This window comes from Pinus tabuliformis, chromosome J, assembly GCF_031772625.1.
Source record: "Pinus tabuliformis cultivar Carrire ecotype Pingquan chromosome J, CPIR1, whole genome shotgun sequence".
Taxonomy (NCBI): Eukaryota; Viridiplantae; Streptophyta; class Pinopsida; order Pinales; family Pinaceae; genus Pinus; species Pinus tabuliformis.
Window position 1 is genome coordinate 1518727195 of NC_142295.1, and position 17569 is coordinate 1518744763.

Genomic DNA, 17569 nt, shown 5'->3' on the forward strand with positions numbered 1-17569 from the left:
TCTTGTATTTCATGAGTAAATTTACTTGCTATTATGTGGCTTTGATGGTTGTTTTATCAATGTTATTCGGTTGGTTATATGTTGGCTATAAGCATGGTTTTATGACAGAGTTTGGTTATGGTTCTCATCATGTTTTGGTTAGTAGATGAAATGTTAATGCATGTATGACCTAATAGATGATAATGAAGTTATTGTGAGAGGGCATCAAACCTTCTTGATGAATCTCAGATAAGTATGAGGCCCTTATGCTTAGATGTGTATTTATGACCTGTACATTACATGTTCTTGATGTGTTTGAGAAAATGCATGTCATTGCTAGGATGGGTCAAGTTAAGTCCTTGTTCAATTTTTGCATTAGAGCAATGTATTCTTGTTATTTATCACTTCTTAGTGTTTCATGAAGTTTTGGGCAGAGACCTGGATCCTAGCCCTGAAAATGTGGCTCAGATTTCAGGGTCTTTGGCACAAAACTTCCTGAGAAAAATTGCAATCGCATGTAAGCCTTGTTGTGGGAGAGACTAGAGGGTTTCAGTCTCATGGAGGGGTTGTCATGGGAGCGACTAAGGGTCTAGTTTAGTTAAAAAGCAAGTTAACTCAAGGGTTGGGAACCTGGAGTGGTTGGTTAGCCCTTCGGGGTTTTGTAGCTCCTGAGGAAGGTTAGTTTGGTTTTTGGTGTGTAAATTTCACTTCTTTAACTGTACATGGAGAGTTGAATCATATCATAGTAACTCTTTGTCACATGTTTACCCCAGTGGACTGGTTAACTTGGGTGAATGTGGGAGGAGGGCATTACATGCACCATAGTTAGTGTCTGTCACTACAAGTTCTCACATATTTGCAAACATTTTCGTCTTGACATAGTTTTCCCATATATGGTTTCCCTGCACACTTGTCCTTTCTCGCATGTTCTGATACTAAGTGCTTTCAATAGTTTGCATGTCACATGTTGTCATTACAAAGATTTCGTGATATAATATGTTATAAAAAATATTGTTACTGATAATACTTGATTCTATTGCTATGGTTTGACGTGTCTAAATGATATGGATAATATGCTTGTGTTGCCCATGTAACAGTGACATGTGTTAATTAGCTAAACACCTGCACTAATTCTTCGGTTAATTGAAATTTCATCATCTTACAAATTATTTTTGGTGTTTCTTTGGGCGATATGTCATTGCGTAGAGTGTGGAAGTGCAAAGGAAGCTTTGACTACGCTTCTTCTACACTCTGCACAACCTTAGTCAATTAGCAGTAGAAGCAGGGACTATGTCGCGTTACATCTATTAATCTAGTTAGTTTTGTGCCTAGAGGTGCTCTCCAACCCAATATGGTAGAGATGTTGTAATGTAATGTTTAACATTTGGACTAAGCCAAATTAAAAAAAATTAAAAATAAAAATTAATTAATTAATTTTTAAAAGTAAAATTAAATAGAAATATTAATATAATGTAAACATTTTAACTTAGTCAAAATAAAAATAAAAATAACCCTATAAAAATAAAATGATAATAAAAATAAAAATAAAAATAAAAATGATCCTTGGTATTGAGCCATGTCATTCATGTGGAATGTGGCCTATTTAAAGGGGGAAATTAAAATCCATCTTAACTTTGGATCTACCAAGCGACAATAGGGATCAAATCTCTTGATATGCAAACCTCTTTTAGAGTGAAAAGAGATTTGATCCCTCTAGACACATGGATCTAAATTGATAGTTAATATGTCTAAAGATTAATCTCACACCTTAAACTTGTGAGAACTCAAATCTATATTAAAAAATGAAATTAAAATTTCCCAAATCAATAAAAAAATAATTAAATTAAAATATTTTATAATTATATAATAAAAATAAAAAATATTAAAATTCAATCAATTTACAAATTAAATATAATAATAATAATAATTTAAACATATTAACTATTTAAAATAATAACTATTTAAAATAATAACAATGATGATAATAATAAGAAATTTACTAGATATTTCTTATTTTATCATTAAATTAAATTAATGCAATTTAATTAATAAATATTTAGTTTTTTAAGAAATTTGAAAATCCAATTATGAACAGATTGTGATTTTTTATCATTTCAATTTTTTTTGGAATATATAAATAAATTCGGTACTTTAATTTTATAATACTAAATTTCTACATATTACATAACTGAAACTTATAATTCTAAAAAAATTATCAAATTTGAAACATTATAAACAACCACATAAAAAACAAAAAACAAAATATTACTAATAGATATTTTAGTTTTTTTTAAGAATCTGATAATACAATTTTGAAAAAATCATAAATTCTTATTATTTAAAATATTTATTTAAATACACAAATAAATTCAATACTTAACAAAAATATTGAAAAACTAAAATTCTACCAATTATATAACTAAAATCTACCATTCTTAGAAAAATCTATATCAAATAAATTGGAAAAAAAAACAGCCAACAAAACGTCATCACCCATCAAATCCAACCTTTCTTTTCGTGGGCTCGTCGTTTCAACCAAGCGGACCTCCGCCCTCTCAACCCACATGGTATTGATGTTAACGGGTAAATCGGAATTTCATATTTTTAACGCGTGCAGGTTGTAAGGTAAAATAGAACTTTAGAATTTAATCCAGTCGCCTTAACCGGGCCTTTTTTTTAAAGTTAAGTTGATTGAAACATTTGAAGTGGGCTTATGATTGAAATTTTGGTTTGAAATATGATTTTATAACTTTAACTGTTAGTGTAAATATGTAATGATTTGAATGGTTTTTTCTAATACATTTAAATGGTTGGTTATAATTTTATTTTTAATGGATAAATTACATTAAAGGCGTTCAATTTCATTTTACATTTTAAAAAAATTTCGATAACAAAATTATGTAATTTCAATAATTTTTTTATAATTAAATCTGAACAAAATTTTGTAATTTCAATAATTTTTTTAATTAAATTTAAATTTAGAAAAAATGTAAATCACAAAAATATTTATAATTCTACACATTTAAATAAGAATAATAAACTTTTTTATTTTATTTTAACTTTATAATTTCTTTACAAAATATATAATTTGTTTTGGATAATCTTACTAGGTCTGTCATCCAAAAAGGTAAAGGGAGTGCTCAAAATTGAACCTTCCTAAGGGGTTTGAGCTTATGGCAGAAAGCATATTTTGAAAAATGCTTTAAAAAAAAATACATTATTTGAAATCACTTACTATGAAGGAAAATAAATGTCATAAAGTGTTAAAAGAAAGGTAAAATTTTCAATAATATATCAATTTTAATAGGTTATGGATGTAAATTGAAATGACATTAGAAGTCAATTAATAAGATTAACTGGAAATGAGTTTATAAATCTAAAATTTGAAGAGCAAACAATAGAAATTGAGTAAGATTAGGTAAATCATGTCAAATCTTTTGTTTTCATGTTTATATATTCCATCTCACTAATAGTATCAAACATTTTTATCTTCAAAGTTATTTTATTGCATTCACAATTCTATGTGTTTACCTATTAAAATTGATGACATGGTTATAGCTTTGGTATCCAATATGATTATTATTTTAACATATTGGTGGACCTCATAACAACTTGTATATAATTCATGAAATCCCAACTAATATAATAGTTAATAGCAAAAAACAAAACAACTAAGAATTGAATGTAAATCTCTGAACAATCCACCAACATGTACAACTTTGGTCAAATTCATCATAAAGAAAATGTGTAGTTTTTTTAGTTTCACATAAAACAACTTAATGCTTATATATAGGATGAAAATCTTTATTTAACTAATGATTGTGTTTGGGATTAAAACCTCTATTCAGTTTTGGAAAATTTTCTAATAAACTTGTATAAAATAAGCCTTTTCAATATCGCAAAACGTAAATATGGGATTATAACAATGATATTTGTGATCATGTTTATTCAATTTATAACATCCTCACTTATTTGTTCTCCAAATGGTGATTCCCTTTTCCTAACTCCATGTATATTTATTTGTCACATACTTTGCAAATACTTTGAGATTGCCTCATAACTGTGTTTCCCCTACCTCATTCCAAGCTCAAGGTCAAAGAGACGTACACATTGTAAAATTAATTCTTCAAACAAAATTTTTGAAACTATGTGGGCATTCAAGAAGCCGCGACTTTTGCTACTGCTGCGGCTTCTGCTCCTGCTGTGAATTCTGCTCCTGCTGTGGCTTCTGTTCCTGATTATTTCCGAGAGGGACATCCTTCTGCTCCTGCTACGGCTTCTGCTCCTGCTGCTCCTGCTACGGCTGCGGTATCTACTGTTTGGACTTCTGCCCCTGCTGGGGCTTAAGCTCCTGCCTCGATTTTGGCTCCTGCTGCGGCCTCTACTTCGGTTTGGGTACCTGGTGTAAGAATCAGGAGATGAAAATCCGCCTCGATCACTACGTGCACGCTCAACTCGCAATGGTCTGCCATCATATATATAGCCATCACAGTAACGAATAGCGTCCTCTGCATCACGAGCATCCTCAAATGTAACAAAGCAAAAGCTCGGTGGGCTCCTAGGAATTTTAATATCAATATCGACAATATGTCCGTACCTATCAAATAGGGTTTCAACTTCATTTTTCCTAACACCATCAGATCCGCGGCATTCTTCTGTAATCCGGCGTTCTTCAGATCCGCGGCATTCTTCTGTAATCCGACGCTGTGTGGACCCCCGCTTCAGATCCGCGACATTCTTCTGTAATCCGATGCTATGTGGACCCCCGCTTCAAAGGAACTGCACCGATCATGATTTAGAGAAGCACAAAAATTAAGTTTGTTTGCACATTTTGGATTCTAGATCTAATCTTCTGTGGCTAGATCTAGATCTAGGCGGCTAGGTTCTAGATCTAATCTTATTCTACAACGAGATCTAAATCTAATCTTATCTTCTACTTTATTTCTTTGCGGCTGGGTTCTACGGGCAAGTAAAATATGGCTCCCAGCTTCGCGAAAATAGCCACTAGATCATCCGCTTCTGGAGGGCAAGCTCCTGCCCATATCGTGAGTGAAGCCCCAGCTCACACTATCCAGGTGGTCCAGGCCTCACTCGATGAGGCTTTGAAGTTTTCTGAAAGTGCCCTAATTTGCCGGTTCAATGGTTTTTGGCCGCGACTTACAACTCTCCACAATTGGATCTCGGAGGTATGGAAGCCTGTCATTTCTGATGAAATTAATATCTACCCCTGTGCTAGGGGTTTCTTTATAGTAGATTTTGAAAATCCTGAAAGCAAACAATGTATTCTAGATTCCAGCCCTTGGTTTTGGGAAAAATCAGGCCTATTCATGAAGCCATGGAACCCATCATTCGATCCCTCTACAACAGTCATAACTTCAGCACCAGTTTGGGTGAGATTGCCAAGCCTACCTTTGCATCTTTGGAATCTCTCGTCGCTAAAAGCCATTGGAGATGCAATTGGGAAATTTTACTGCAGGTGCCCAGAAACAGAGGAATATGCAAGAACCACCTATGCACGCATCTATGTGGAAATGGATTTCAGCGCCGGATTCCCAGCTGAAATAAACCTAACAAGTAAAGACTATGTATGGAACCAAAAACTCGATTACGAAAGTGTCCTCTTCAGATGTCGATCCTGCTTTGAGACAGGGCATCTAATCAAAAATTGCCCAAAAGCCTCCCAGAAAAATTCTACTAGAAACAATCACCACAGATCTACATGGTGGGAAGGAGCACAAAAAGAACACTACACTGTCATCAAAGAAGAATACTCTGGAGAAAACTCTGAATCACAAGAAATCGGGCAGGAAAGAAACAACTCTCAAGACAGGCAGGGAGAAAGCCCCGCCCAACAAATCAACAATTATGAGGATTCGACCGCACAAAATAAGTCTTCATTTAACAACAAAGCAGATCTCCTAGACCAAACTTCTTCTCCGACTATCTTCAAAAGGACGAACACAATAGATCGCGAAGCTAAAACACCAATGTCCCAAGAACCAGAAGAGATGAAGGGGATGCAAGATAAAGGAAGTTGGAAGACCGTAGAGAAAAAAAATAAAGCTACAGCACCAATCTCGCCAAGAAAGACGAGGAGCCAGATAATTAAAAACTAATAAAGTTATAGGTCTGATAGACCAATTTGGTCTCAGTGGACGTTAACCACCATCATCATCATCATCAAGAAAGTTAGGGAGAATGTGACATAAATTTATTATCATTAAACTTAATCATTAGGGATTATGCTTTATTACCAATCTCTTTTATGCATTTTTGCATGGTTTGAGAGATAAAGTGAACAATCAATATTATCAATTCCTTTAATTTTGTGTTTCTATTTTGTCATTTTCCTTAAAGACTATAACACAGGTAGGTCCCTTCATTGCTTTTGTGGTATTTTGATAAAATATCACTCTTGAATAAAGGCCACAAAATCTATTATAATTTATTCTTTTCTAACTAGATTTAGAATGCATATATATTCAAAATATGAATATAAAATTCAACAATCATATATTATATGAATATATAGATTACATTCCTCCTCTTTTATATTAGTGTAGGAAAAAAAATATTTTATTATTATTAATGTTTATATAACTTATTAAAATGTTGAGCGATTGTTGATATTAAAGAATAAGTCCGAATGACACGATGATCAACAAGTAGGCCGGAAACCAGAGATTGGATTTTGCTTATTCGTAACTCTACTAGAGCAAAGGCTTATACATACATGCAAACCATGATTTATATCAAAATTCTCATGGACCATATGGTATTTAGTGATGGAACAGATGAGTAGACACTGGTGTTTTAAAAATCGACCGGTCTGAACCGGTAACGAGTCAAACGGTCGGTTTTGTCCTAAACTGGCCGCTTTATTGCCACGACAATTATAACCCCGACATAATTCATTTTTGTGAGTTTGAAGCTGTTTTGAGGGAAATTTGGGGTTGTTTTCCTCCAAAAATAGTCCCTCCAAGAAAAACATGCCTACCCTCTCATTTTCCTGACACATCTCAACCCACAATGTTGGCAATTAATGGTAATGTTAAATTCTTAAAGTAAAAGTGACATTTCCTTTAATTTTCATTTTCATCCTTTTACTTAAATTTCTAACATTACCATGAAATGACTCAGGATGCTTGAGAGTGGCTTCGACCTCATTAGATTTCATATGGAGAAACTAGAATTTTAGATTTCACTCAAAATTCAACAAACTTAATGGTTTTCAGGATTTCATGGTTTGGGGGTTTGCAATGTTTCCATTTCATTCTATCATACATGAGGGTGTGAGATTGGCATTTGATCAAGAGCACGAACCCCTTTAAGAACCTTGATTGTGGTGGCATTGATTGTTGAACTTTGTCGATGTTGGTGGTACTGATTGTTGAACTCCTCTACCATGGCCTTAACAAGAATGCACCCTTCACTCAAAGCAAAACAATTGGTTAGGAATGCTGATCTTTTCCTACGACATTATAAGGTTGAGGAGATGAACCCTTCACTCAAACCAAAATCATTGGTTAGGCATGTTAAACCTTTTTAATTTCTATCATGTTATAAGGTTGAGCAATCCAGGTCTGAAGACTTTGAGCTAGATGATGTTCATGTATCTCTTGTTGATGATGTTTATGTATTTCTAGTAGCAATGAATCAATGCTGAGTTTTATGAGTGAGCATGTTGATCAATGATTTGTGGTTTTGATGTCTATTTTTGCTACTACTACTAAAGTTGTAGAGGAGTTTTAGGAGTCCTCAAACTTGGAGGCATATTATTTATGTAGCTCATGTTGATGATCTCTTGTCTAGTAGTGGTGATGAGTTTGATCATGATGAGGAGTCATCATGTTGTTAATCAATGATATGTAGACTTGTAGTAGTTCAGTGACCCCATAGCTTAGAGCATTGTTTTTAGACTCTAGAGGCCATTTAAAGCCTCGTTGATTATGTATTGCACTCGATGCCATTTTGATATATTCACCTTTACATGGTATATAGATGAGAAAACCTTGCATATTTTGTTTCTATGTGCTTGCGTCCATGGTTTTAAATCTTAAAAATAGTTTTTTTTCATTAAAAATTAATTATTTAATGTATTTTTTTAAACAGGTTTGTTTAGACTTGACCAGTCCCGGTTCGACTGGTTCAAGTTCGAAACCCAATTCATTAGGTGAACCGATCCGATCACCGATTCCGGTTTTTAAAACATTGGCAGACACCCAACACGAATTGCTCATATAAAAATTGATGTCAAACAACAAACTCAACCAATTGTTACACTAGTGAGAATATTTAGCTTTTCATTTTGGCTTATTATATAATTTGGTTTATCAGCTCCTTAACTCTATCCATATAAATATTTTAACATAACTATAATTTAATTTTTTTTATTAGCAAAGCAAGAATAGAAAATTTAAAAACTTTATATCTATGCTATTGGCCTAGCTTCCTAAGGACAAACCCGTATCTTTTCAGACTGATATAATCCTTCTTATTAAAAAAAAAAAATACTAAAAGTCATATTTGAAATTACACAACATTATTTTTATTATTGAAATTTCAATTTATTTATTTAAGTATTAATTAAATTTTAAAATAATAAAATGATTAAAAAACAATGCTTTCTTTAAAATTTAGTTTTAAATATATATTTAATTTAAGGTTATAAAAACACTACTTTTTTAAACTTTTCATTGTGAAAAGAAGTCGAAAAGTAAGAAGGGCCCTCAAAAGGACCTTGAAGACATACACGGCACCGGATGATAGATATAAAGAAAAACGCTAAACATATCGTAACAATTACATATATTATCCTGTTAGGTTAAATGCATATTCGTAATTTTGCAGCCTAGAATCTGATTGCCTTCATGGACATGGCAGAAACGTAGGGTTTGCAATTGCGACGTCACATTGAAGGAATAAAAGAAAAATAAAAATAAAAAGGCGATGGGAAACATGTCGTCATCTCATCCGGGGGAGCAACGTCATAGCTTGAAGTAAAGGTTTGTGCTGCAAATACCGCCAAACACAGAAGGTGGTATTAATCCCACCAGTCAAACCAACACGTCTGTTTCGTTTGGCGGCCAGCTAGTTAAGCAAGCCCTTGGTCTTGAAGTATTCTACGGCGTCATCGTAGATTTCGTCCATGCCAAATTTAAAGCGGAAACCGCTTTCCACCAATTTCTTTGACGAAATGTTCACTTTAGGGTTTGGTGGCACATCCTCAAACCTGCACGTACACATAATCAATTTATTATTCAATATACGAAAAAAATTAATAAAAAAAAAAGGTTAAAACTGTAAAAAAAAAGTAGGTTATTTTATTAAAAAAAAACTAAATAGCTAAATATATATGGTTAAACAAATTAGCTTATTACAACAACAAATATATTTAAATATTTTAGAATTTTTTCAATATACTAATTTATATATACAATTAAAAAGATTTTCAATATATAAAATTTATATATAATAAAAAATTAATTTAAATAACACAAATTAAAATTTCACTTCAAATTTTTCTGTTAAATTCTAACACCAAAAAAATAAAAAATTCACACTAGAATCAACTCCAAATACTATACGAATATTGATACTCACTGGGTTGGGACATTGTACTGCGGATAGCGTTTGGATAAGTATTCGGCCAGTTGCGGGACCGAGGTGTTGATGCGGCAGCAGATGTGGCGGCCCTCAGCAGAGGTGTTCTCCATTAAAAAAATTTGGGCACGGCATACATCGTCCACGTGTACCAATGAGACGGAACCGGACACCAATTGCATGCCCTTGATAGCCTGCAAGGTGTGGGGGTTGCCCGTGAGGAAGGACAGCGCCAGCTGGACGCTGGATGGCACGCTGGGTGTTATGGAAGGCCCCACCACCAGAACTGGGATAATAGTCGCCACATCCAGACCCTGCTCTTTTCCGTATTTCAGCGCGGCTTGCTCTGCAAGAGTCTTGGAAACTGGATATGGCTGCACCATTTCAACATTAACAATTATCAGGCGAAAATTAAATTTAGAACGATACGCCGTTTATCATGTTACTTTCGGAAATTAAATTTAGATGGATATTTGCGGAAATTAAATTTAAATAGAAAACATTTCCATCATCCAACATAAATATAATACATATATAGCAATCACAATAATTTTGTAAAAATCTAATTTTTTAAGATAAAATAAAATTTAAAGAAATATTTTTTTAATTTTTAATTACATAGAGTCTAGTTTTTTTAATAAAATTGATGACTCAATTTATATTTGTAGATAGTAACCAGTGATCAGTGTTTTTATCATTAGTTTGATCGCTGAGTTGTGATAAGTTTTCTCATTATTTAGTATTTTATTCACTATTAGTTTGACAACCGAGTTGTGATAGGTTTTCTGACTATTTAGTATTCTATTTTTAACCGGAAAACAATAGAAGCAAATTTTCAAAAAATCTGACAGAAATTTTTGGATTAAAGCTATTAAGCTTCAGGATTTTGGTTATTCCAAAAGGTTTTTTGATAAGGCTGAATCCATTTCCACTGTTAAAAAAACCATTTAGACAATTGAAAAGAAATTCACCAGATTCACGTGAGAATTTCACTGTACAGAGAAAATTGTGGCTTGGTAGACAAAGTCTTTCTTATACACCACTATGTACATTTATCAGCTTTTAGTGAGACTTTTGGAAGCTTTTCAGGTGGGGTTTTCCCGTCGAATTTCTCTAAAATCAGACAGGAATTTACTGAAATCACAAGTTTGATGAGTAACTCCTGCACAATCAAAGTGCTTTAAGGGTTTTTCAAAGTATTGAATCCATATATTTTAAATAACATAAATCAGATTTCATCTCAAATTTTTCAAATAAATTTCAGCACGAAAAAAAAAAAAAAGGAAGATGATGTTAAAAACAACTCCCTAAGTTATTTTAGCACGAAAAAAAAAAAAGGAAGATGATGTTAAAAACAACTCCCTAAGTTATTTTAGCTGTGCTAGCTAGTTAAGTAAAAAGGAGATAAAATAGGGTAGCTCTGCTAGCTAGTTAAGTAAAAAGGAGATGAAACAGGGTACGGTAGATAACTACCCAAGTAGGGGGCTTCTTAGTCTGGAGGAAATCCACGTCAGTCCAGCAGGATTCGTCGATGTACTGATTCTCCTCAGCCGACTCGTTGACGGAAACCGTGGCCGCCGACGATGTGACAACCACGCGCTTCACGGTTGTGGCCTTCGTGCAGGACTTGAGAACATTCAGGGTTCCGTTGATGGCCGGCTTGATCACATCATTCTGCGCAGCAGCAATTTCAGTATGTCAAATACTAACCTCAGACGAAGAGAAAATAGAAAACGCTACTTAATCTGGCTAGTTACCTCGGGATCTTTGGGTGCGAAATCGATCGGAGTGGCGAGATGAAAAACACCGCGGCAGCCGGCGACAGCGGCGTCGAAACTGCCGTCTTCCGACAGCTCCGCTCTGAAGAGCTTGAGCCTCTCCGCGGCTCCAGGAATGTCCAGGAGATGGCGCACCTTTGCTTCATTGTCTGTGTCCATCCGAGGGTTTTGATTAATTAGTGAATTTCGTTTAAAGGCCTTGAATTATTTTAAGCCTACGAAGATCGCTGTAATTTGGGAATGAAGCTTCTTGAATAAGAGGAAATCAAGCTGAAGAATAATAGAAAAGCTTTGGAATTTTGAAAGTCTTCTGATTGCAAAGCAAATTTTTCTCACGTTTCAAAGTTCCTAAAAAGATAGGAACAGGAGAGCAAAAGAGTCAAATAATATTTTTCCCCAAATTTGATGAGACAAACGATACAGATTCTAAAATGATTCAATTTAGGAAAAATCTTTAAACAACATTATTCACTCCAAAATGTAATGCATGGAATTTGTAGCATATTTGTATCCAATCTGTGGTTAAATATTTTTTTTATTGATTACCAGATTCAATTTACCTGGATCGCGCACTGTAGCGTGGACAGTGTAGCCCTTGTCGATTAACAGCTTTACGAGCCAGGAGGCCACGAAACCTGCAGCTCCCGTCACACAGACAGTGGTTCCCTTGCAGTCCTGACCATTTACAATCGTTGCAGCCATTTTCAGAAGGAATGGAAGGCTTCAGAGACGACGGATGGGAAATAACTGGACGCTCTGTGAATTTATAGAAGAGAAACCTGAATGCCCGGAGGAAGGTGAGAGCGTGATCTGAGAAAGGTAGATGGCAATCAATATGGGAAGTAGGATAGGGCTTGCTTTGATCTGGTACTCCAGTGATGAACATGGTACACCATTAAAGAACTTTCATTTTCACGGTGAATTGGACTTTAACGGGGATTCAAGAAAATTGTGGTTGACAGTGAACCTTAACATCCATTTCAAATTAAATTTGATATTATAATAATATTTTAAAATTGTGGTCCACCTGCCTAAACCGGTTTCTGCAGTTTGTGACAGGGTATCCTGTCAAGTCATGTCATGTCAGGCTGAAAAAATCATAAGTGATCAGTCAAGTTTTCAAGTTATTTAGTTATGGTAATTTTTAATATAATAATATTTTTAATATTATCAATATTATGTGATGTTAGCACAACCACATTTACAATGCAGTTGATATATTCGGATAGATTTATATCAATGATATGTATTTTTTTAAACACTAATTATTTATGATTATTAATAATTATATAAATAATAACAATCATATTTTTAGATATTTATATATATTATTATAGTAATATTATAATAATAATATTAACTCAGAATAACAACTATGATCCAATAATAATTACAATTGTGATAAGGAAATTGTTAATTGTTATATGTATTTTTTAATGACCAACCATTTATGATTATTAATAACTATATAAATAATAACAACCATATTCTTATATATTTATGATTATTATATTAATATTATAATAATAGTGTAGATATAAGTTTTTCGGCTAATCACAACGTTAGGATTTGGTCTACGTTTCAAACCAACTAATGTGGTTCATCTAAGTACAAGGTGAGAAAACAATCGATCTGAAGGAATAAATAGCATGGATGCATCATTGCCCACAGTTAGCCGTTGAAAATTAGTCGTTGGTAAATTCGTTAGTGAGGAAAGTAAAATATTATTTAAGAATAAGTGATAAGGAGGTGTCTTTTAAATTATTCAATATTTAGTTAGAAACTAGTTGTTATGTAATAATTAAGTATTTTATTTCGATATTATAAATTAATTATTTATTGATATCAATTTATATAATAATATTATCTAAAAATAATTAATTTATATAATATTATTTGATAGGGTTGACTTATTCATATTAAATAAATTATATTTAGTTGAAAACTAGCTATTAAGAATAATTCGAATTGAAATATTTTATTTCATCATATTTTAATAATAATTTATTAATATTATTGTTATAATAATAATAATATTAACTCATAATAATAATAGTAATATTAATTAATAATAATAATGATAATAATAATAATAATAATAATAATGGATAATAATATTATAATAATAATATTGATTCTTTGGGTTTGTTGATGAACTCACAGGAATAATAAACCGAAGGGCTTATTAATATTATAAACTCAAGGAACTAATAAACCCAATAGCTTAATATTATAAACCCAAGGAATTAGTGAACCCAAGGGATAAATATTAAAAACCTAAGGGATCAAGAAGTGCAAGGGATCGATATTACAAACACAAGAGATTAATAAAGCTAACCATGATTGATATTATAAACCCAAGTTAATAATAAACCCAAGGGATTAATACTAAAACCCTAAGGGATTATGAACCCAAGGCAATAATATTAAACCCAAGAGACTAATATTATAAACCCAACATTGGTAAACCCTAATATAAATATTAGAAACACTAAAATAAACATGGTTTATTGTCATGGTGAGACAATCCTTGTCACAATGCGGCATTCAACCATCGCTAACCATGGTTGGCTATGATTGACAATCGCTGACCACGATTGATATTATAAACCTAAGGGAATAATAAACCCAATGAATTGATATTATAAGCCCAAAGGAATAATAAACCCAAGGGATTAATACTAAAACCCCAAGGGATTGTGAACCCAAGGGATTAATACTAAAACCCCAAGGGATTGTGAACCCAAGGGAATAATATTAAACCCAAGGGACTAATATTATAAACCCAACGCATATAAACCCTACAATAAATATTATAAACACTAAAATAAACATGATTGATGGTCATTGATTTTCATATAGAGACAATCCTTATCACAATTCCGTGTTGGACTTTGTTGACCATAAACCCAAGGGACTAATATTATAAACCCAAGGTATATAAACCCTAAGTGGAGACAATTTGTTTCGTAATGTGAGATTGGACAATGATTGACCACAATTGACCATGGTTGGTTATGGTTGACCATGATTGATATTATGAACCCAAATTAATAATAAACCCAAGGGATTGATATTATGAACCCAAGGGAAACATAAACCCAAGGGATTAATACTAAAACCCAAGGAATTATGAACCAAAGGGAAAGACATTAGACCCAAGGGACTAATATTAAAAACCCAACATTGGTAAACCCAAATACAAATATTACAAACACTAAAATAAACATGGTATATTTTCATGGTGAGACAATCATTGTCACGATGCAACATTCAACCATGGTTGACCATGGTTGGATATGATTGACAATGGTTGATCATCATTAATATTATAAACCTAAGGGAATAATAAACCCAAGGGATTGATATTATAAATCCAAAAGAATAATAAAACCAATGGATTAATACTAAAAACCCAAGGGATTATGAACCTAAGGGAATAATATTAAACCCAAGGGACTAATATTATAAACCCAACATTGGTAAACTCAAATATAAATAATATAAACACTAAAATAAACATGGTTTATTGTCATGGTGAGACAATCCTTGTCACAATGCGACATTCAAACATGGTTTACCATGGTTGGCTATGATTGACCATGATTGATATTATAAACCTAAGGGAATAATAAACCCAAGGGATTGATATTATAAACCCAAGGGAATAATAAACCCAAGGGATTAATATTAAAACCCCAAGGGATTATGAACCCAAGGGTATATTATTAAACCCAATGGACTAATATTATAAATCTAACATTGGTAAACCCAAATATAAATATTACAAACACTAAAATAAACATGGTTTATTTTCATGGTGAGAGAATCCTTGTCACAATGCGACATTCAAACATGGTTGACCATGGTTGGCTATGATTGACAATGGTCGATCATGATTGATATTATAAACCTAAGGAATAATAAACCCAAGGGATTCATATCATAAAGCCAAAGGAATAATAAACCCAACTGATTAATACTAAAACCCCAAGGGATTATGAACCCAAGGGAATAATATTAAACCCAATGGACTAATATTATAAATCCAACGTATATAAACCCTAAGACAAATATTATAAACACTAAAATAATTATAAACATTAAAATAAACATGATTGAATTAATATTTTAAACTCAAGAGATTAATAAGGCAAAGGGATTATGAATATTATAAACCCAAGGTATATAAACCCTAAATGGAGACAATTTTTTTCATAATGCGAGATCAGACCATGATTGACGACAGTTGACCATGGTTGGTTATGGTTTACCATGATTGATATTGTAAACCCAAGTTAATAAAACCCAAGGGATTGATATTATGAACCCAAGGGAAACATAAACCCAAGGGATTAATACTAAAACCCAAGGGAATAATATTAAACCCAAGGGACTAATATTAAAACCCAACATTGGTAAACCCAAATATAAATATTACGAACACTAAAATAAACATGGTTTATTTTCATGGTGAGACAATCCTTGTCACAATGGGACATTCAACCATGGTTGCCTATGATTGACAAGGGTTGACCATCATTGATATTATAAACTTAACAGAATAATAAACCTAAGGGATTGATAATATAAACAGAAAGGAATAATAAACCCAAGGGATTAATACTAAAACCCCAAGGGATTATGAATCCAAGGGAATACTATTAAACCCAAGGGCCTAATATTATAAACCCAATGTTGGTAAACCCAAATATAAATACTACAAACACTAAAATAAACATGGCTTATTTTCATGGTGAGACAATCATTGTGACACTGCGACATTCAACCATGGTTGACCATGGTTGGCTATGATTGACCATGATTGAACATGATTGATATTATAAACCTAAGGGCATAATAAACCCAGGGGATCAATATTAAAAATGTGAGGGACTAATAAATCCTAGGAATCAAAATTTAAAACGCCAAGGTATATAAACCGAAGGGAATAATGTTAAACTGAAGGGATTAATATTATAAACCCATCATATATAAACACTAAGATAAATATTACAAACCCTAAAATAAATATGTTGGACGATGATCTATTTTCATATTGAGACAACTTTTGTCACAATGTGATGTTCCACCATGGTTTTTTTAATATTGACAAATCTTTGTCACAATGTGATTAAATTATGAACCCAAGAAATTATTAATCTTATAAACTCAAGTGACTAATAAACCCAAGCGAGTAATAAACCCAAGCGTTTAATATTATAAACCCAAGGATTTAGTAAACCCAAGGGATAAATATTATAAACCTAAGCAATCAACAAACCCAATGACTCAATATTAAAATCCCAAGAGATTAATAAACCCTAGGAATTAATATTTTTGACTCAAGGGATTATTAATATTGTAAGCCCAAGGGATTAAATTATAAACCCAATGGTTTACTAGTATAAACCCTAGGAATTAGTATACCCAAGGGATAAATATTATAAACCTAAGGGATAAATAATATAAAACTAAAAGATAAATATACATAAGGGATACATATTTTAAACCTATGGATCCAAAAACCCAAGGGATGAATATTAAAAACTCAAGGGATTAATAAACCCAAGGGATTAAATTATAAACACAAGGAATTATTAATATTATAAACCCAAGGGACTACTAAACCCAAGGGTTTAATATTATAAACCCTAGGAATTAGTAAACCCAAGGGATAAATATGATAAACCCGAGCGATAAATATTTTAAGGGATAAATATACATAAAGGATAAATATTTTAAACCTAAGAGATTGATAAACCCAAGGGATCAATATTAAAAACTCAAAGGATTAATAAACCCTATCAATTAATATTTTTAACTCAAGGGATTAATAAAACCAAGAGATTAAATTATAAACCCAAGGAATTATTAATATTATAACCTCAAGGGCTTAATATTATAAACCCTAGGAATTAGTAAACTGAAGGGATACATATTATAAACCTAAGGGATAAATAATATAAACTTAATGGATAAATATACATAAGGCATAAATATTTTAATTCTAAGGGATCAACAAACCCAAGCGACCAATATTAAGAACACAAGGGACTAATAAACCCAATGGATTGTCAATATTATAAACCCAAGGGATTAAATTATAAACCGAAGAAATTATTAATATTATAAACTGAGGGGACTAATAAACCCAAGGTTTAATACTATAAATCATAGGAATTAGTAAACCCAAGGGATAAATATTT

The 17569-nt window shown here is 32.4% G+C and overlaps 1 protein-coding gene across 1 annotated transcript; it reads right to left on the reverse strand.

The window, feature by feature from the left end:
* Positions 1 to 8745: 8745 nt before the first annotated feature.
* Positions 8746 to 12250, reverse strand: LOC149233269 (putative anthocyanidin reductase). Its single transcript, XM_089379714.1, has 5 exons — positions 11921 to 12250; positions 11340 to 11509; positions 11056 to 11256; positions 9583 to 9956; positions 8746 to 9211 (listed from the first exon to the last, which is right to left on the reverse strand). The coding sequence occupies exons 1-5, from the start codon at positions 12060 to 12062 to the stop codon at positions 9070 to 9072; spliced, it is 1029 nt and encodes a 342-aa protein (XP_089235840.1). The 5' UTR covers positions 12063 to 12250; the 3' UTR covers positions 8746 to 9069.
* Between the last annotated feature and the right edge of the window lie 5319 nt (positions 12251 to 17569).

Bases quoted from the DNA above. Each gene is read 5' to 3' on its own strand.
- LOC149233269 (XM_089379714.1), bottom strand. From the start codon at position 12,062: ATGGCTGCAACGATTGTAAATGGTCAGGACTGCAAGGGAACCACTGTC. The intron at 11,257-11,339 runs GTAACTAGCCAG...GCTGCTGCGCAG, and splicing joins TCGCACCCAAAGATCCCGAG to AATGATGTGATCAAGCCGGC. The intron at 9,212-9,582 runs GTGAGTATCAAT...GTGTACGTGCAG, and splicing joins CAGTACAATGTCCCAACCCA to GTTTGAGGATGTGCCACCAA.